Below are 21965 nucleotides of genomic sequence, written 5' to 3' on the forward strand. Positions count from 1 at the left end.
AATTTTATCCTAAGCCCACCAAATCCTTTGTATAAGGTGAATAAGATACCCATTCTGAATTCTAGTTTGGGATGGGCTGGAATCAGTCTTAGTCACTGATGGATGACCTCTACCAAAAGACATGAAGCTCTAATTTGAACTCTCAGTTCCTTTTGATAATGTTGATCAAGTTAATGGTAGGTATCTTACTTCATCAGCTTCACAGAATGGATTAATTCTAAACAATCAGGTTACATTAAAGAACAATTACATCCTTCCCTCCAAGATATATGATCTGGTCTCTGCACCACAAATTATGATACTGCTGATTACCCCATAGTTACATCTGTGCTGTGGGCAACCTCCCATTTGTGGCAACCATCATGAATTGAACAGAGGATTGGATTCACTAAACTAAATTACCCCTTCCAACACTGATTTTTGATAGTGTTCCCCAACCATTAACTCCCCCTAGTATTTCTAGTTATATAGATTGTTTTCAATGTTTTTCCCTACTATTCTGAATTGATTTTATGGCAACTCAGAGTTGTTCTCTGAGTGAGATGGGCGGTTACTAAATTTGAAATATAAATAAATAAAACACTGTAAAGCACTTTGGGATTTTCTATGACGTACTGTATAGGAAATATAAGGTATAGAATTATATATACTTATATAAATATAAGTTATAGAAATACTTTAAATGCTTAAATAAACAAATGAAGTAACTTTTTTTAAAGTCCCTAATTGCAGAAAAGATATGTGGCTAGTGTCAGTTTTTTGTGGGGGGAGGGTGGTCTGGAGGATTCTTTCAGTGGAAAATATGTGTGCAACCCTGTTAGAGGTGTGTTAAGCCCTACTTCACATAAGAGACCACGGCCTTTCACACAGTGATCAGCTCCATGCTACTGGAAAAGGATAAACAGAATATGAGAGCTATACCACCATTGTCACTCTCCAATAATAGTATTTAGAGGCGTATGACCATCATTCCAAGGCAAATTTATCTTATTTATTACTCCAGCTGCTTACCCATTTTAAATAGACTTTAGCAAAAGGAGAAAAGAATTTTCCGTAACATGCTGTCTCTATGCCTATTGTTTCAAAGAGTATAATGTATATCCTATAATGTATGACTTGCAGTATACAATCAAGTTGCAATATGTATTGTGGTCCACCAAATGGCACTGTTGTATCATTTACTGCCACATAAGGTTTTTCATTAGAGTTTTTTCTTTCCCCCCAAAAATGCCCAGTGAGTTAAATTTAGGGGGAAAATGCACTGCTGTTGAAAATAACTGTAATATCCACTCCATTGCTATGTAATTTCTGGGGAATATTTTAAATGTTGTGCAAATTTTGTTGTCTATTGAATTTTACTTTCAGTTGTATTGCAGAGCTTAGAGTGAACAGCTAGTATTTTATTAGATATTTATTGTCTAAACTTACTGATGAAGGTTAGCTACTACAAGATAAATCCTTACAGTGAAATTAGCATTATGACACCATGCCTTTAAAGGAACAATTTTCCTCTTGACTTGTGCAAGTGAGGAAAATGTTACACTTTCCTCCTTTCTAGTTATGATTTGAATAATTACATGGTATCCTCCAGTGAATTCTCTCTGAAAATAATCTAAGGCTTTGGGAAGCTTCAGGTAGGCAAAACCTCACTTTTAACACTGAAATGGTACAAAACCACAACCTTCTTATTTTTTAATAATTTTCTGTTTCAGGGTGGAATGTATGTTTTCCAACTATTTGATTCTTACGCTGCTAGTGGAATGTGCCTTCTTTTTGTTGCTATATTTGAGTGTATCTGCATTGGCTGGTTTTATGGTAAGTGAACAATTGGTGTTATAGCCTGAAATTACACAATGCCTTTTCAGGATAATTTGAATAATGTATTTATTAATGTCAATTATTTATGTCTTGTTTCTCATGATACAAATAAGTCTCAAACATTTTAAATATATACAGTGTGTGTGTGTGTGTGTGTGTGTGTGTGTGTGTGTAGGTGGAGGGAGGGAGGGAGGGGGAGAGAGAGAGAGAGAGAGAGAGAGTCACCAGTATCCTTTCCAGGGAGCAGTTGGGGAAATTATGCTGGCCATGTGCAGAGGAAGGATCGTCCAAGGGCAGCGAAACAATTGCCTAGAGTTATCCTTGTTTGCCTCCATCTTTCTGGAATTCCCTACACAGAAATGATTTCCATAATTTACCTTGACAGATAAAAATGTGTGAATTGAGGCAGAATTTTAGAATTAGCATTGTGAAAGAGCATGGTTTATGGATCTCCCTTTCTGATAAATATTGTTTCCATGTAACCATCCATGGGGATGGTTCCTAGAGCAGTTCACATTGATGTTTCTTAGGGGTTTGTGCAGAGTGGCTCCAAATCATCAGTTAAATACAGATTGCTGATATAATGCCTCAAATCTTTTGTGAATACTGAATTAATTAATTTGACATTTCTATAATGTGGTAAAAGTTACCCCTCCACATTCATGTGACCTGCATTCAATACCAAACCTATGAGAAGCAGCCCCATATATGTGAACTGCCTAAAATGCCCTTGTAGTAAAACATTCACAGCAAGCTGAATTGACCCTGAGTGGTGACAGGGGGAGGAATCAGTCAGGAACCAGTGGCCCAGTACACCAAATAAAGTATGAATAAAGAATGGCCCTTGACTGATCAACCTAATGCATTAAAACTGATATTCCTATAGTATACAAGCAAACACAATATTTTGCTCAAGTAAGTATTGCACAAATTGCAGAAGCTAGTTTGAAGCATAAGTTGTTGTCATGTATATATAAGTTAAAGCCAGATTTTGGCCACAACAATGTGAGGCATCAAATTCAGGTCAATTCCGTTTGATTTTCCAAGTTAATTAAAAAAAAACTTTTACACATGTGCCAAAGTCTTTAAAGCCATCAAACTCATCCAAAATGATCTGATGATTCAATACAACTTTCTGATTCAATTTGGGAAAATTGTGTAGTGTTATTGAATTTAGGTACACAGATGCTCATCATCTGCCAAGATAAGTGATCAATGAAATGGAATCTATGTAAACATCCCACCTTTCTCCTGGGTCCTGTCAGATGGCATTCATTTGTGGATGGGATGCCCTCTCTGCCAGACCAGATGTGATGGATAGATGTGATTGGGGAGAGGCGGCCCCTCAAATAACATCCCTATGCCATGTAGGGCTTTATAGGTCATTACCAGTGCCTTGAATTGAACCCAGAAGCAAACTGGTAATCAGTGCAGCTCATAGAACAGAGGTGTAATGTGTGCTGATCTACAGGTAGTCCTCATTTAGTGACTGCCTTGTTTAGCAATAGTTCGCAGTTATGACAGTGATGAAAAAATAACTTTGCAACTAATCCTCACATTTACAACCTTTGCAGATCGATAAAGCAAAGGAAAGTTGAAGTAAGATCATAAGCACAGTTGTGGTTTCACTTAGTGGCTGCTTTGCTGAACAACTGAGTTGCCGGTCCCAATTGTGGCCCCAAAACCTGAAGCCACTCAGTCTTGCCAGGGTTGAGCTGAAGCCTGTTATTCTTCATCCAAACCCCCACAGCCTCCAGGCACCAAGACAGGACATCAAAATCATCGCTTTCTACAGCTGGGTATCATCAGCATACTGATGATACCTGTCTGGCCCAGCCCAAGAACAACAGGGAAACAGTCCAACCGAGTTCATTTCTTTTATTGCTTACACCATATAGACAAAATCTTACCAGACTAAATCTGTACTATTGCAACTACTGGATATACCCTGGGAGATTTTAGGGAGTGGCTATTCTAAACCTCCTACACTTCCCACACTCCTGCTCTGGACTGTGTTGTCTCTTGTCTCTCTGCCCTTTCTGGAATGCACCCTCTCCTTCCTGAGAACCTTGCTCTCTACTGCAGTCCACCACAATACCTCACACCATGACTACAGATGACCTCCTCCATTGGTTTCATGTAGATGTTAAACATTTAGTAAGAGTCTTAGCATAATGTTTTTACTGTTCTCTTTCCCTTTCTCTTTTTCTGCTGATAATGAACTAATTGATGCTGAGCTAATTTTCTTCCTGCTGGAGCCCCTCCTTACCTTTGACAATAGTTTCAATTTGGTTTTTCTGTTACTGGTTTGGAAGGTGGTGGCATCGGGAAGCTTGAGGTGCTTGGCTGCCGTATTTGCCCCTCCACCCCCACCTACTCCTGCAATGGCATAACTTCCTGATACAGCATCATCCTCAGGTGGCTCCAAAGGAAAATAAAAGTGGCGGCCCTGTACAGCTGGCCCTTCCCACCCTCAGATGTGTAGTGACACAATGGACATCATGCCAAGAGCACTCTGGAGGGACTAAAGCAGCACTGGGAAGAATTGTGTAGCATCCCTGTCAATAATGGGCAATGTCTCTTTCCAGCAAAAGCCTCATTTTTTGCAGCTTCCCATTTTTAGGCATTCATTGACAATCACAGAGAAAAGGATAATCTCAGACATAGCACATAAATGTTCATGTTCCTACATCATTCCAGAAGCAAGATCAAAGCATGAACGCATGCTCACTCTTTGCTCTTTCGTTTTATGTAGGAAGCAATCGGTTTTATGACAACATCGAAGATATGATTGGGTACAGACCACTGACACTGATTAAGTGGTGTTGGATGTTGCTTACTCCTGGCATTTGTGCAGTAAGTAATAAAACTTGTGATTAATATGAGAGAGCAGTTTGTAACACTCTGGCAAGGTTTTAATCCAGATGTTTTGTGCAAATTATTTTGCAGAACTGGATTGTACAAGGATAATACAGCAAGTCTCATCAAGTGATTAACTGAAAAAATCTTATAAAATGTCCTTCTGTTTAGCTATTTTTGTTTTCTTTATTGATCATGTTACATTAGATTTTTTTATTTTTTTTCTAATGTACCCTGATTCAGGCAAACCATAGGTACATGCCATCTTCAATTGTGTGTGTGGGTGTGTGGGTGTGCGCGCAGGCCTTTGAGTCAGTGTTGACTCCTGGTAACTGCTTGGACGTGTCCCTGCAGGGGGTTTTTTGACAAGATTTCAGAAGTGGTTTGCCCTTGCCTCCTTCCTCGGGCTGAGAGACAGTGACTATCCCAAGGTCACATAGCTGCCTTTGTGCCTGAAGTGGGACTGACTAGAACTCAGGGTCTCCCAGTTTCCAGCCTGGTGCCTTAACCAGGTGCCTTAATCACTACACCACACTGGCTTTTCAAATGTTATCATACAGTCATTCACATTGCAGTGACGGAATGCACAAAAGATCTGATTTATGTCCAGACACATGTTCCTGCACAGCATAGGAATGTACTGATCTACCTATAATGAGCACTCGCACAAAGATGTAGTGGATTGAATCCTAATTAATCCCCATAAGGGGAAGGTCTCCAAACCCTCATCCCCAAATCCTGCTGTACCCTCACCTTAATTCCTGGGTAGAACTAACTTGGTTTGCTGTCACCAGCCACTTCCCTCTAAATCTACCAGAGAGGATGGATGGATTTATATGTATATACAGACAAATTGTGTGTGTGTGTGTGTGTGTATACACACACATACACATACATATACATGCAAGATTGCAAATAATATATATGGGTGATTCAGAGATAATTTTTGAAGTGATAAAATAATAATGAAAACCTGATACTATGACAGACTGTGGTTCTGCCAGTCCTCTAGGTTTCTCAAAAGTTTTATAATTTTTTAAAAGTTCACATGAAATTTATATGCATTTTATACACTCATCCAAATATATGTGTGCTTTGTGTGTGCAAATGTATGTGTGTGTTTTCACAAATTTTGCAAGTAATTTTTATGATATAATGCATTTTCTGTATGCACCCATATATAATTGTGTATATTTTGTATATTGTGTATTAAGTTGTATATATAATATACTCATTGTTTTATCCATTCTTTATTGGAGAAATGCATTGCAGCAAAAGATGTGCAAAATCCTCAATTCCATCTTCTCCTGAACATGTCAAATTGCTGTGGTTTAGCTATTTCCAGAAGTAAATCCTCCAAACTAGAAGTGGTTCAAGGTTTTGGACATTCTGATATTTTTGTGCAGGCTGAGGCCATCTGAGGTTGTATTCACTGCAATGTATGTGAGGGGTGGGTGAGGAGAGAGAGAGTGGGAAAATCAGCTCAGTGTGCAAGTGGTAACATGTTCTGTTCTGCTCACAAGCTGTAAGTCTATCTGCACAAATGCAACTTGCTGTCAAACTGAAAAGAAGTCTTTATCCATTTGTTATTTAAATTAAAGCTCATTTGGATTTCAATGTGAAATCTGGTTCCTTTCTGTAAAAAAGGATACAGATGCAAGTTATGTGAGTGTTGAAATTGAAGGAAACAGCAATGATAGCATTCTCTCTGTCTGACTTCCAAAGTATAACCTAATATGTTAATTTACTAGGATGAAGGAGTTTCCTAAGTGAGATTTCTCTCTCTCTCTCTCTCCCTCCCTCCCTCCCTCCCTCCCTCTCTCTCTCTCTCTCTCTTTTTCTCAAGGATGCATTGTTGAGAAAATAAACATTCCTCTTTATTTCAGGGCATCTTCATCTTTTTCCTGGTGAAATATAAACCTTTGAAGTACAACAACGTATATATATACCCAGACTGGGGCTACGGCATTGGATGGACGATGGCTCTCTCCTCCATGGTCTGCATTCCTTTGTGGATCTGTATAAAACTGTGGAAATCAGAAGGAACCATCTTAGAGGTGATGCTTGTTTTTAATAACAAGGCAGTTTGATATAGTAGATGAGCAGTTCCAGGTATAAGCCCAGGAAGGAAAACCACAGTACACATATTTCACTGAATCCTGAATCTTTACCTTCTGTCAGTTCTTCAGAACTTACAGACTTCAGAATGCATGAATTGGTGCCTGTGACTGTGATACAGCAAATGCAGAGGTAGAATGTAGCAACCCATTTATCCATTTTACCCTGGATTTGAGAATGGGTTACGGTGATAACTGAGGAAGAACCAAGAGACAGCTTGGGAGGGTGCAGAAGTGGACAGACTTTTGTTGCCCAAATGACATGTTTAACATTTTAGGAAGGTTGCTTTGGAGTTCTTTCTTTTTTAATGCTCACAAGCCTATTTAAGGGCTTATACCATGGCATTACTTGAGGGCTACAGGTTGACAGCCTCTATTATGTTGATTAGGTAGCATACAAACACTCATTAGGGGCACATTATATGATGACAATATACAAGTGTAAGAAAAGTGTTTCATGAAATATTCTAAAACCAAAATATGAAGGAGGGAAGGAATAAAATTGAGGTAACAAATGCCCTAGATGTGTTTAGAGTAAACTTCTAGTAAGAGGTGGGAACTGCTGGGTGGGGAGTATTCACAACTGGAGATGGTTCTATTTTATGCACACCATAGCCACATTACTTTAATCTTAAGTAATCTAACTTTTGTCATTATGGAATGAATAGGGAACCGCTCTCTAATCCTAAGCAAGTTCTCCATTTTCTTCCCTTTTTCCAGAGATTCAGAAAACTGATTGTAGCTAGCCCAGACCTGAAAATGAGAGGAAAGCTCAGAGCTGGCTCATATGTTGCTACAGTAAATGACTACGATGCCAAACTGAAAGGTGATGGCAACATTTCAGCCATTACAGAAAAAGAAACACACTTCTAAATGAACTTTCTATTCATTTTTTTTTTGTAAAAATAAAGACATAAATGAATAAATACTTCACTTAATTATAGAAACCAGCTTGTTTTGCACAACTTTATTAACAAGTTAATTTTAAAGTGAACTTGTATAATTGTTTAAAAGTGATTTTTAATTATTATATAAGTAACAATTATATATATATATATATAAATATATATAAAAATGAAATAGAATTGTCTGTTAGTGATGACTTGTAATATGGTGATTCCAGTGTTTTATAGCTCCTAGAAGGATCTGTATAATCTGTTGTAAAACGTTTACACTTTTTTTAAGGCATGGTGTTGTATAGCTATTACACATTCTAATTTGTAAGCATGTCAGACCATTTCAGCTTCTACTGTGTGTATATAAAGGGAATCACAATGTCATTATGTTAATATCTATAAGGGTACTTTCTTCAGACGTGTAGCTTTGTTTAATAGCTAGCTTCCTGAATTGGGGCCTGATCCAGTACCATGGATGTTGATCTAAATCTTTCTGTGGACCATCGGAGCTGTCTTCCGGAGCACTGATAGTCTTCAGTCATGCCTGTGTATGCTAAGTAAAGAAATGATACAAGCCTATGTTGGCCAGGCCAAACATTGACATTTGGCAAGCCTGTTTTCACAGGTTTGGAGGCAATGCTTTTCTGCTCAGCCCTTTGAATCCAATTTCTGCTTTGGACTTGTGTTGTCTTGAACAACGCCCCCCACACCTCGTGGAGTCATCTTTGAAGCTTTGGGGAGTTTCAACAGCAGCCTCTTCAATGTATGTATTCAAATATGAGAGATCTAGCTCTGAGTCAGTGTGATGGATACACATGCTAAGGTTTCCCTTAGGATTACAGAATATATATTTTATTTATAAAAAGTAAATGAGGAAATGCCTCCTCCAAACTTGTTTCTTTGCCTGACCTACTTAATCATACTTACAGAAATGTGGTGGAGACAAGTTGAATTATATTTTTCCTGAACTCTCATAGAAACTATTTTTATACAGTACATAAAAGAGCTATTAAGATGCTAGTGATATTAATAGAGTTTGATTTCCCAGGTGCTGGTGTATTTTTTTTTATTGAATTTTATTCTTCTTTGTTTGATCCTAGTGATTACATAAACGATCTCAGTGTTTTGCATTTGACTTTTGATTTGTTTTTACAGAGAGACAGGCATAGTTTATGCACGTGACATTAAAAGGAAGGCATAGTACAATGGTAGGAAATTATATAGTCAGTTTTCTCCAAATTGATGATGCAAGATCTCTTGGACCTGTAACTCCCACCATGCCAGTTAGCATGCTTATCTGCTGACCAGAGATTTGGGGAGTTCCACTTCCAACTTATTTGGAGGGAACTTGTTAGAGATGGCTTCTTCCATAAGTAGCTGGCAAAAGTTATTGTACTTTAAAACACTGATATATGCAAGTGGTTAAAAGGTTGCACTTATAGGGCATTTTAGTAAATCCCTATTTAGTTTCTTCTGTAACCATTATCATTTGGTCCAGGATGCACAGATCAATGCATGCATGCCTTAGAACTATGGAAAGATCCACCAATCCACCAGCATGACATGGTATAACAGAGCAGATAAGATTATTTTAAAGGTTAATCTAAAAGAATAATTTTAAAAATAACTAAGACACTTTGAATGCTGTGGTCTGATATCTTTATTACAGAAAAACTACCACAGGAAGGATAGATTTTATTTAAGTATTGTTGAATTTGACCAGCACTTTTTGTATGGGATGCTTACATTGCCCATTTTTAAAAAATAAAAAAAATAAAAAATAAAAGCCAAAGCAGCAAGCATTCAGACTGATTCAGTTAAGAATCTTGAAGTAGCATGCCACTAAAAAACCACCATCAGTTATATTGCTTCAGGTGTTTTATTAGAAGAAAATTGTGAAGAAAGTGTGTGGTGATGCAAAATGGGAAGGTTCACACATACCAAAAACCATGTACTTTTAGTGTGGTAAACACACATTCAAATATGCTCTGTATTAGTCTGCATCTCTCCCGTCAACTCTATTAAACTAATTACATCTAATTGTTCAAGGTATAGGAAAGTTACAATTTAAAGGAACCCTTTCACAAGTCTTTGCAGTTTAATCCCTACCCTCATAGATCCCATAGGTTCAGAAAGAACTGAGAAGACAGTCTTTACAACCATATGCATGCTTTGCTCCTTTGAATTATCTTGACAAGAGTAAGTGATAAATCTGTATTATTGACTTTTTATTTATTTATATTTTCTTCATAGACAATTATCCATTGCTAGAATCAATGCATTGCCTTTTTCAAGTTATAAATGTGGTAAGTATCAGGTTTCTTTAAAAAAAAGCAAAGCAAATCAAGCTGTTAATTTAGAAGATAGTCTGTATTCTGCACTCCTGAATCTCCTTATGAGTTCCTATTACTATATGTATGGTGAATTAGTGAAAAATACAAATCTGTGACTTAAAACTGTTCAGTATCTATGGAATGTAGTTTTAGGTAATTTTACTCATCAAAACTATTCATGCATAAGTATTTTCCAAAATGTGAAGTGATGTGTCTCAGAGGTTATTGCTGCCACATCAACTAATCATGATACAGTTTTTTTCAGGCAGTGTAAACTCTCTTCAAAATTAAAGAAACCTTTAGCCCAATACTGTGCAGACATACATTCCACTGCATTCAAAGGGCCTTCCTACCTGGTAAACATGAAGAGGATCTGTTTTTCATTGTCTTGAGATGATTCACTGATATGGATTGTCACATATAAAATGTTGCTTTCATCCAGGTTCCCCAACACAAGTACTGTTCTGTGAATATGATTCCTATCTGCTGCTATTCACCAATAGCTTTATACACATTCATGTGGTTTGGTATGGTCTAAAGCAATGTTTCTTATTTGGTGTGTTTGTTAATTTCCACATTTACTAGTTGATCCATTTAATACTTAGACTTCTTTTTTTTTAAATGTATTGTTGGAGAGAATTAGGTTCAATTTTCTGATTAAGGGTTTTTTTCTGGAACAAAATGTGAAGATGATAAACAGCAATGGCATTGTGATAACTTCTTTTGATATGCAGTAGGAAACAATAATGCTCGTTTTTGAAGTATATGCAGTATTATTCAAAAGTAAAGAAGAGATGAGATTTATGTACTGTTTTACACAAAGTTTTTATTTGGTATTCAAGGAAGCACAACATTTTGTTTGCTTACTTTTTAAAAAAAATTAAAGAAAATGGGTAAACATATGGTTCTCGGTTTACTTAATCCACTGCATACTTGGCTTGCACTAAAGGTACAGTCTTCTTAATGGATAGATCCATGTAGTTTTCATGACAACAATGCAGAAGTGATTTGCTACATACCTATGTAACTGCAGCATTCACTGTATGTCCTCAGAACAAGAAGAAAATCAATTATTTCCATTTATCAGAAAAATAAACAGTATTCATCACAAAAACAAAAGGAAAAATAACAAAAGCTATAGCTGCTTTAGAATTTGACTCTGGGATAGAAGCAGTTTATTCCATTTCAACCAGCACTGATCGAGGTCTTAGTATTAATCAACGTGTCACCTGAATGGTTCATAGGTTCATACCTTTTGGTCAGTGTAACAACATACAGGTCATCCTGATAAGGAGATGAACATACACCTATTAATGTATTTACTGTATGGGACATAATGTATCAAACTAAAAACAAAAGCCTTTTTTAAAAGTTTTTCTCCAGATATAATCCCTCTGACATCCAATTTCCATATTTTGTGCAAAGTTGTTAATGAAGGAATACTATCTCAAGTAGCTTTTGAATATAAAAAATCCATATGACCAGGGATTCTTTGCAAACAAATGCCTGCAGTTAATGTGTGGCTGTGAGACATCAAAAAGGCAGTGTTAAAATGAAGCTAAAAGTTTGGGCCTCACACACTTCAGGAGACTTACAGACAAATTAATGCATGACCACTGTTTATAGGAACATTCATGAATAAATATTGTGTATAGATACATAGATTTTTAAGATAATTTCTAAAAAAAAAAATCAAAAACTGCCCAAAGGAGGATTTTTTTCCCTTTCTTACACCACCTTACAGAAAAAATTTTTTGTAGGATATATAAGATAATCAACAAGCTAATTGGATGGAAAACAGCTTACATAAATTATTAAGGCAGTTGAATTATTTAAGTTAAAGTCTTATATTCTCATTGGCCACTTGAAAGTGGAATAATATTTTTTTAATGATCTAGAAAACTGTTGATTCCTATCTGCGGGTTTCCCTACTTATGCAGTTTATATAAATGTTCTTCTAACATAATGTGTAAGACTTCAAAGTGCTGACGGTAAATGCCAAGTCTGTCTGCATTAAGATCACATTCATACATGACAAATGTTCACAGCAGATGAACAGCTAAACCAGGCAATGCATTACGGAGACCTGGTTGAGTGAGGAATATAATGTTGCCATCTGATCTGTCTGCCTGGTTTGGGGTCCATCAACAACCTTGATGCCAGGGCTAGTGGATAGGGTGGCATACATCCTTAAAGACATCAAGCCTGTGACTAAGAGTCCTGCTCTGGAAATTTCTGGGTCTGAATGCCTGTATCTGAAATTGGGCCACAGAGACATACTAGAGCTTCTACTGGTGTATCTGCTGCCCAGTGGAATCCCTTTCCAGGCTCTTGGATGCGGTGTTGGGACTGGTGTTGGAAAGCCGCCACTTTCTGGTTTTGGGAGTTCTCAATGATTATACCCTAGGAGCTGGAAGAGCCAAAGAATTCATAGTAACCATGGGCTTGGTTCAAGTAATTTTGGGCTCAGTGCATACAGGGGAACACATGTTGCATCTCGTTTTTCTTTCAGAGCATAAGAGAATTGTTCTGGATAAGGAGGAGGTTATTAGCACTTCTTTGCAATGGACAGATCATGGCCTGATCCAAATGAGATGGATGACCATTTGGTGCCCCAATAGAGCAAACAGTCCAATTCAAATGATGTGCCCCAGGTGCCTTATGGATTCATATGAATTCCGGCAGTTATCAGGGAGTTTCCCATTGGCCTGGCAGGCAGTTCCATTGGGAGCTTTGTTAATCAACAGAAAGAAGGCACCAAAATTCTTGAAGAGATTGCACCTCAGTGGCCTCCCTGTGCTGGCCAATCCTGTTTGGCTCCCTGGTTCACCAAGGAATTGCAGGAGATGAAAGTGGGGTTGACAGTGACAAAGCAAAAGAGGTGCCTGAAGTGTTGATGGAGGAAGATTAAATGTGACAGGGCATAGGTATTTGCCCATGTTTGGGCCTTCACCAATAAGGGAGGTGAAATGGCTCCTCCTTTATTGCATTAGCAAGCTGTCACCCAGTGGCCCTATTTAGGGTGGCAATCTCCCTAAAGATCCATTTGCACAGCATTTTGCCTACAAAGACTCAGTTTCTCCTAAGTTTTGATTCCTCATGGGGAAGGTCCAATGTGATGACAGGGCAAGGTTTGACTATATTATCTGGTTCCCTACCCTTTTCAGTCAGGTTCCAAACCTGGACATGAGGCAGAGATGTCACTGGTCATTCTAGTGGAGGACCCCTCCTGGTTGCTATTAGACCGCTCAGCAGCATTTGATGCTGTCAACCATGATATTTTCTGGATTAAGATTTGTGGATTGGGAGCACTGTCTTGCAATGATTCTGTTCCTTCCTCCAGGGTGGTTCCCAGTTGGTAATCATGGGGGAGGAGAGGCCACTTGTGGTCACTCACTGATGAAGTGCCATAGAGGTCAATCTTCTTTCCTCAAGGTTTTAGCATTGGCATGAAGCCACTGGATGAATTGATGTGGTTTTATCAGTACATTGATGATAATCAACTGTAAACCACCATCCCTAGAGAGCCTTTCCTGGTGCCTAGAGGCAGTAAGAGTCTGGATGGGACAGGACAGGCTGACATTAAAAACTAATAGGATGAAGTTACTGTTTATACATCAGGGTTCTACGCCTTCAGTGTTTTCTCTTTATGGGAAGATTTCTGAAAGAGCATATCTATGACTTGGGGGTCCTCCTGTTAAACTAGCAGATGGATATTGTAGCTATGGATACTTTTGTCCAACTTCAACTGGTACATCAGTAACTACCTTACCTGGAACAGGAGGACCTGATTATAGTGGTTCATGCCTTTGTTAACACAAGACTAGACTACTGCAATGTGCTTTACCTGGGGTATTCAAAGACTATTGAAATTTGTGCCTTTGAGTCAATCTTGACCCCTGGCAACTATCTGGACAAGACAGTTTTCTTGGCAACTATCTGGACAGTTTTCTGGCAAAATTTCAGAAAGGATTTGCCACTGGCTTCTTCCTAGGACTGAGAAAGAGTGACTGGCCTAGTCACCAAGCAGCTTTCCAAGCTAAGCTGGAATTAGAACTCACCGTCTCCCAGTTTCCTGGTACCTTAACCATGACACGAAACTGGCTCTCTAAAGATTACCAGAAAGCTGCAATTGGTGCAGAAGGCAGCAGCCTGGATTCTGACTGGCACTAGATAAAGTAGAGCTCAAAATACAGTTGTGATACACTTATCACAACTGTATTTTGAGCTCTACTTTTATCTTTAGGTACAATTTAAAGGGCTAGTTTTAACTTCCAAAGCCCTCATGGCTGGACACCTAGTCATCTCCAGGACTGCATTTTCTAGCTAGAACTGTCCTGATCAACAAGTTCATGTTGACAAAAACTACTACTTATCGCTTGGGAGAAATTGTGGAGCTGCTACCAGAAGGCACTGCTTTTCTGTTGCAACATCAGTCTCCTGGAACAGCCTTCCCATTGACGTCAGGCTCACCTCCCTGACAATATTCAGGAACTACTAAAGATGGAGATTTTTCCATAGAGCTTTTTCTTAGTGTATGAGTGACATCAGAGGTTTTGTTCTCGTTTCATGTCTTAAATGTTTTGAATATTTTTTAAACCTACCATGGAAGTTTGAATGCTGTTTCTCAACTTCAGCAACATTCAGATGTGTGGACTTCAACTCCCAGAATTCCCCAGCCAGCTTGCTGCGGTTGAAAAACACTGCTGTATTTGTTAGCCCTGTGACCATGGATGTTTTATGTTTTTGCTGTAAAACACGATGAATCAATTTTCTGAGACTGGAAATATACAAGTTTAATAAATACACAGCTAAATAAAGAAATAAAGTATATTTATCTTGAGGACTGAAATAAAATGTTGTTTTCCCCTTTTAATAGTACCTTTATGCTTTATGAGATAATTTACCAGCGGATTCAACATTACCATTCTCCTGGAAGTTCAAGTGGTTAAAAAAAGTAAATAACTGCCATGTATATGAGGAACTTTATTCATTTAATATCCTGACCTTACCTGATTCCGCCATACAACTAAGGATGAAATGAGAATTTATTTTAGTCCGCATGGGATTCTGAATTGAAAACAATAATCTTCTAAATTCTTTGGGAATATCTAGCACACTTTTACATGACTGCAAGAATAAAATCACCATGCTGCATTTTGGAATTTCATTTCCAAAAATATTCATCTTGTACATATAGTCTTTTTGTAGGGTTTGTAATTCACATATCAAATGAATTATTTAATCTCTATTATTTGTTTACTTGGTATTACGCCAAAAAAGCTAAGGCAATATATGTAAAATATGGAACATTTAATACAGAATGGCTGAGCGATCATCTATCTATGCACATTGTATGAGTTAGGCAATATCTTTATTATTATTTTGAATCTGAGTTATCTAGATATATCAGAAGAAAATACCCAGTTCAGTCTGTAGAAGATTGTGAAGATCATTATGGATTTTGTTATATAAATAGTGCCAGGGGCAGGGGAATAAAATCCTCTTTGCAGTTGCTATTTATGTTTCCATTGGCCACAAGAGGTGCTTCACTTGAAATGCAAATAGTCAATGTGGGGGCTGACTCCTTCTAGTCCACGTTTGGTATTGTAAGCCACCATGGAAAACTTGGCTATAAAGGGAAGCAAATTTTTAAAATGCATAAACAATCATTCCAATCATCCCAAAAGCACTTAGGTGCTTATAGTTCTTTGCAGATGTGAGATTTATGGCAGACTGACAGACAAGCAGATGACAGATTCTCTCTCTTTCTCCCAACTCCACCCCCTGCCCCATCTTGACTTCAGGAATTGTTCCTGGCATAGAAAACAGGATTATCAGCTCCTGAACAGTGTATTAATAAATATCAGATGTTGCAATGATAGTAGAAATCACAGATACTAGAATTTATGCTGAGTGAAATAAGGCAGGCATTGGAACTTGCAACAAGACTGCAATTCTTCAGTGCAATTTCATATTTCCAATACTGTGGCTTTGCTTGAATGGCATATTTATCCACAGTGAATTTAACCATGGTTCATTCAGTTAATCCTATTTTCTGGGTTTGCACAACACTGAAGAGTAAACTAATGACAGAGACCATATTCATGCAAGATGCTAGGATAATCTGTGATTAGCTTGTTTGTAGTCCAGTGTATTGTGCAACCTGGCCAGTATAATGATCTTTTAAAGAGATGCTACCAGCGATCTATGCTTCACTAGTGGCAGTTTCCCATTAATTGTAAGGACAAATGGGGGGGGGGGGTTAATGATAATGAATGTCGTTGTTAATCTATATCCTTTTTAATAAAAAAGAAAGACTTATCATTATTTTCTAATGCCGATAGATGATTCGCTTTGTATTATATGCTGCCAGTGACAGCAGCATACAACAAAAGCAGTGTTAGAGGCCACCCTGCCCAAACAAGCAGGCAACAGATATTCATACAGGCAGCCCCAAGGGGCAGTTTTAACTTGGTGTCTTGGTGTCGATGCGGTCTTTGGTCCTGCTGTAGTCACAGCTCACTCACCACCATCACAGGTAGGCATGGACTGAGCCAAGAATATGCAACAGAAGAGAGAGACAGCCAAGTGATGCTGAGTGCTCTTTCTGGACTTAACGTATCGTTGTTTAGATTCTGCAGATTTGGAAGAATCTTTCATGATGCAAGCTAGGATATAACTGACTTTAGAAATGAGAATGTTATGCATATTTCATCGTTAAGAAAAAGTTATATATTCCACACTTGAAATGCTTAGCTCTATGGACTGTGACAGCCTTTGAAAAAAAGAGCTGGAGCAAACTTGACAAGCAGGACACCGAGAATGCCTCGACAGTCAGTCTCAACCTGGCTAACTACTGCTTCTCATCCTTCCCCTACAGTCCAGTTACCCTTTGGCATCAGCAATCAGTTGCTTACGGAGACTACAGCTGGTCTTTCCTATGGCTAGACTCTTCAGTTTCTCACAAACCAATAGGTTTGATTTTGTTCATGTTGTTTGCCCATGGGAGAATAGCCACAGCCAGAATGGAGAAAGCAGGGATGTGGAAATAAGCAAACAGGCTCTAACCAGTAGAGAAGCCTCCTGGTCCAGCTGGATTCTTCCCTCAGACCCCACAGCCATCAGCATCAACTGCTGTTAAGGAGGAGAGAGAAGAAAGATGAAGAAGATGTTTCTGGAAGTCCAGTCCACCTGATTCTTCCTTTACACGACAGAGCCATTTAGCCCCAGCCATGTGCCTGCAAAATGCCATGGAGAAGGTGAGGGCTGGGCTTAGGAAAGACTGCTCCCCCTGTAACAGCTAGCCTTCATTCTTTATTGAGACCTTTTTTGAGGTTTGGACACAGGGAAGTCCATTCTCACAGTGAGAAATACCATGTCAGCTTCCATTAGTTCTTATTATTTAGCTATAGTTCTTAATTTAGCCTTAGAGAAAAGGACTCACGTTGTGCCAAACACAGCTTCAGCTTCAGTTACTAATATTTTGGTTGATTATCCCCTCAAGGTTTTGAAAGACAGAACACATGCTATTTTTACTGATGTATTTATTTGCATACTTTACTTTTTAAAGGACCAAATCGAAATGGAACAGGTTGCATTGTGTCTGGGGGACCTGCTGGTGTCAGAAACTGCATCCTCAGGCTTCAGTGAGATTCCACAGGTCCGGCAAAGCCATCAGCCATGTCTGTCCTGTCCTTCTTCCCCCATGTTTGATCTTCCTGTTATACAATGAGCACTAGACAATGGGATGGGTTTGAAATTGCTGTTTCAATTTCCCACAACATCCTCCAAGTCATATTATAGAAAAGGCATTGTAGAAAATTAAAGTAATACTTTCCCTAATGTGATGCTCAGCTCAGCATGATTGTTGTCATCTGCTGCTAGCGAAGCGATGGCCGCAACTGCTGCCACCCAATTTGACGCCTCATTTCAGGTTTGGGGAAGCTGTTTTCTTGAGAGAAGGTGCTCAGTAACCAGAGATTGGTCCCTCCCTTTTAATTTTTAAAGCTTTTTCCCTAGTCCACTCTGGACAAGGAGAATAGATGGCAGCAACAGGACAAGCTCCATGATTGCCATCTCTGCATTTAAAATTAGTTTTTTAGTTAGAGCTAATTTGATAGACCCTGCTATGCTATAGCTATATACATTTAAGGGAACTCTAATTGCATAACCCTGTCTGGTGTGCAGGGCTTTTCCAGTAACTCCATGGCTGTGCTAAGTTGACGTTGTGAGGTATTCAAAACTGAAAGAGTTGCTATTGCGTAGGCTCTTCTAAGCTAGAACACAGAAGATGGTTCTGAATTTGAGGGGCTGATTCCCCCAAGAATTTGCAAGCAGGCTAACTTTTAGTGCCTGTAAGATTTATTTTAGACAAGCCTGCTGCCAATCCTTCTAGCAGCTGATGGGGTCTAAAGGATTATTTGCCTCCTTTCTGAGGCATCGAATAAGAAAAAAAGAATCCCACCTTTAGTTGGGAATTATTTTATAGCTTTTCCTTATTAGGAAACTGTGTATAGGCAAGTGAAGGATTGTGCCCTCTGGAACAATCCCCTTCACACACACATACACACATGCACATACACCCTGAGGTATGATTGGCCATGACTCGGTTGGCCTTCAAAAAGGCAGTAAAAACTTGTTTTTTTCCTCAGGCTTTGGGGCCAAGATGATTGGAGTTCCCATCTGGAGGGGAGTTTAAATGAAATTGTTTATTTTCCTTTTTTGGGTTAAAAGAGAGAGAAATCGTACTCTCTCCAAGAATGGGGGCGGAAGTCATGTAAAACCCCATATATGGGAGCTTGACATAATGTAACATCTGTTATCTGTCTGCTCTGAGAGTTTCAGGGAAGGTGGAATGTATATAACAGTAGTGTTCAAAGTGTTGTTTGTGGACCGCGAGGGTCCCCAAGACCCTTTCATGGGGTCCATGAGGTCAAAACTATTTTTATAATAATTCTAAGACTTTTATGCCCTTTTCGCTCTCATTCTCAAATACGGACAATATTTGTTGCCAATGTTGCCAATGATGTAAAAGTTCAGCTTTCAAGTGAAAATTATTATTTTGGAACATTTCTATCCACCACTGTGAATTTGACAGCTTCCCAATACTTAGACTTTTCTGATGATATTGGTGGTGATAATAACAAATGTTTTTTGATATTGTATAATAAAATGGGTCAACATTTGATAGATCTGCATAACTCAGAGAACCAGCATTTTCCAAATGACCAATGTGTGATGTTACAAAATCATATATGAGCAAAAGATCCATTCAAAGTGCAAGAACAATCAAAAGTCCATTAATATGGTTTCAGATTCCACATTGCAACTAACCTTTAAGAAACCACTTGTTAAGTTTTGGTGCAGTTTCAAAGAAGAATATCAATAATTATCTGAAAAGATTGTTCAAATACTCCTGTCTCTTCCAACTACATATCTGTGTGAGGCCAGATTTTCTTCATATACTCCAACCAAAACAATATATTGCAACAGCTTGAATGCAAAATTTTTAATTTCTAATACCATAACTATTGATAGATATAACCCACATTAAACAAAAGCTCTTTGGGATCCTGAATAATTTTTAAGAATATAAAGGGGTTCTGAGGCTGAAAAGCTACCATTCTGATAGAGCGTCTAGATCACTGTTTTCCAACCTTGGCTACTTTAAGCTGTGTGGATTTCAACTCCCAGAATTCCCCAGCCAGCCATGGGAAATATATATAAAACAGTCCTCCTGGTTCACACCAAATCCCATTTTAATCCAAAATTTTGTTTTGTTATATACAGTATATCCAAAGGCCAAAGAAAGAAGATACTGTATGGGGATCAGATTTTCAAATATACACAATGCTTTATCATCATTAACAAGTATATTTTCTGTTGGAGACACAAACAAATCTGTGTTCTTTACAACTTTCACTTGAAAAGGTAATTGCAGTACAGTTTTTGAATAAAGAGTTTGATCTGCAATCATAAAGGGACCCACCTATCATTACTCTCCATAAACAACTGCCTGAGAGAGGAGCTATTTAAAGTTGCACAACAACTTAGCATTTTTCTTGACAAGGTTGTATTTTGATTCTGACATGCAGAGTGACAATGTTATGGCATTTTGAATGTTCCAGCCACATTAATGATATGCTCCTATTTACAAGTGCTATTCTTTCAGCAACAGACACTGACTCATAACAAAGCAAGGAGAACAAAGTCTGGTAGTCTTCTGTGTCCTGTAACTTGACTGGTTCATCAGGCTTGCTTAATGTAGATATAGCATATTTTGGATCTGATGTGTGGCATTTTGGAGAATGCATCAAAATTATCTTGAGAAAGGCTTTCAAGCGGAATACAAAAGCATATATGTTTGGAAGAAATAATGTAATTAACCTCTCATTAAAGGCTTCACATTTCTGTGATTAGTGGGAAGTTCTGGGGTTGGTTTCCTTTTGGAGAAAATATGGCTACAGACGTATTATATTTTGTAATGTTTGCTTTATTTTTAAATCTGCATGCATAATGAACAACTTTCATTATACATGTAAATCTCTAGAGAGATGAATGTACCTTCCAAAATGCTTTCCATTGTCAAGAAATTCCCTGTCTTGCTGCATCACCATCCTTCTTCCTTTCTTAAACTGTATTCCTTCCTTTGCACACAGACAGGTCCAAGGTGGGGGGCGGGGGGGGCGGGGGGCAGTCAAAATTGTTAACACCAATTCCCCCATACAATTCCATCGCATACAGAGTGTGCAACTTCTGTTGGTACAAGTGCTTTGCATAGCATGCTGAAGGCCAGGACCCGCAGTGGTGACAATTTGGGTGGGATGTGGGACATCTGTAAGGTTCAAGCACCATTTCACTCATTAAAACCCTTCCCAAGTCCCCAAAAGGACCACAAATCAAACCAAAATTTTGTCCCTGCCCATTCTGGGTGAATCTGGGCTCAAAGCAGCAGTGCTGGTGGGCTGCCTGTGGCCCATGAATGTTGCACCCTGTCATATAAACATCAAAGTTTTCATTCTATATGTTTGTGTTTCTGAAATGTTACTATTGTGCTCAATTTTTTTTAACATAGCATCTGTTCTGAAGAAGAATTCCATAACATTTGCTGATTATTTTGTATTTTTTGCTTAGTCCCAATAAAGCTGTCACTCTTTCAAAATTGGACTGCTTTCATTACTATATTAGCCTATCTAAATCCAACCTCCAATTGCAGAGATAAATTATTTGGATGGAAAAATGCTTTTCCAAAAAGAAAGAAAGAAAGAAAGAAAGAGAGAGAGAGAGAGAGAGAGAGAGAGAGAGAGAGAGGCATTCAATCCATCCTGCAATCCATATTGTAAAAGAGCTGCTGATAAAGGCCCCATTACTGGGGCAGCAGAAATCTGTTTTTTGTTTTTTGTTTTTTAGTTCTCCAATTAGGTAGAGTGGGATGTAGAGCAGAAATAGTAACTCATTCCATGGGTGGACACTCTGTATTGCACAGGCTCCAACAGATCTCAGATTTATTGTAGGCCCTGAGTTCTACTGAGAGTGAAACAAATGTCAGCATCATTTTCTGTAGTTTTAGCAGGGAATCCAAATAAAATTCTTTCCTTCCACACAAAATCTGGATGATGCCTTGTTCTTTTCTGTGATCTGTCCACTTGGCAACTAGAGCAATTTCAGTGGGAAAGGAAGGTTATAAAAAAAAACACCTCCCTGGGCTCTACGCAGTAGATTTCCCAAGGAAAAAAAAGGGGAAATATTTGTTTTTAAATATTTAAGAGTATGAAGTATAAAGAGCTCCCACACGCTCTACAATGTGAATGAGCTCTACAGTACTTACTTATTCTCAATAAATGTCATCCCCTCACTTTAACAAAGATGAAGCACTCAGGTTTTCTGTGATTTGTGCAGATAACTGAGTAGAAAACAAAATGAAACAAACAAACAAAAAA

At 38.3% G+C, this 21965-nt stretch overlaps 1 protein-coding gene across 1 annotated transcript in view; it reads left to right on the forward strand.

The window, feature by feature from the left end:
- SLC6A11 (solute carrier family 6 member 11) overlaps positions 1 to 7667 on the forward strand; it is a 122171-nt gene extending 114504 nt beyond the window's left edge. The window contains exons 11-14 of the mRNA XM_007430553.1: positions 1713 to 1815; positions 4574 to 4674; positions 6564 to 6734; positions 7515 to 7667. Of these exons, the coding sequence (XP_007430615.1) occupies positions 1713 to 1815; positions 4574 to 4674; positions 6564 to 6734; positions 7515 to 7667 (528 nt within the window). The remainder of the gene's footprint in view (positions 1 to 1712; positions 1816 to 4573; positions 4675 to 6563; positions 6735 to 7514) is intronic.
- Positions 7668 to 21965: the final 14298 nt, after the last annotated feature.

This window comes from Python bivittatus, unplaced genomic scaffold, assembly GCF_059951505.1.
Source record: "Python bivittatus isolate LINGU-HERP-01145 unplaced genomic scaffold, Pbiv_v1 ctg000080_np1212, whole genome shotgun sequence".
NCBI classification, from domain to species: Eukaryota; Metazoa; Chordata; class Lepidosauria; order Squamata; family Pythonidae; genus Python; species Python bivittatus.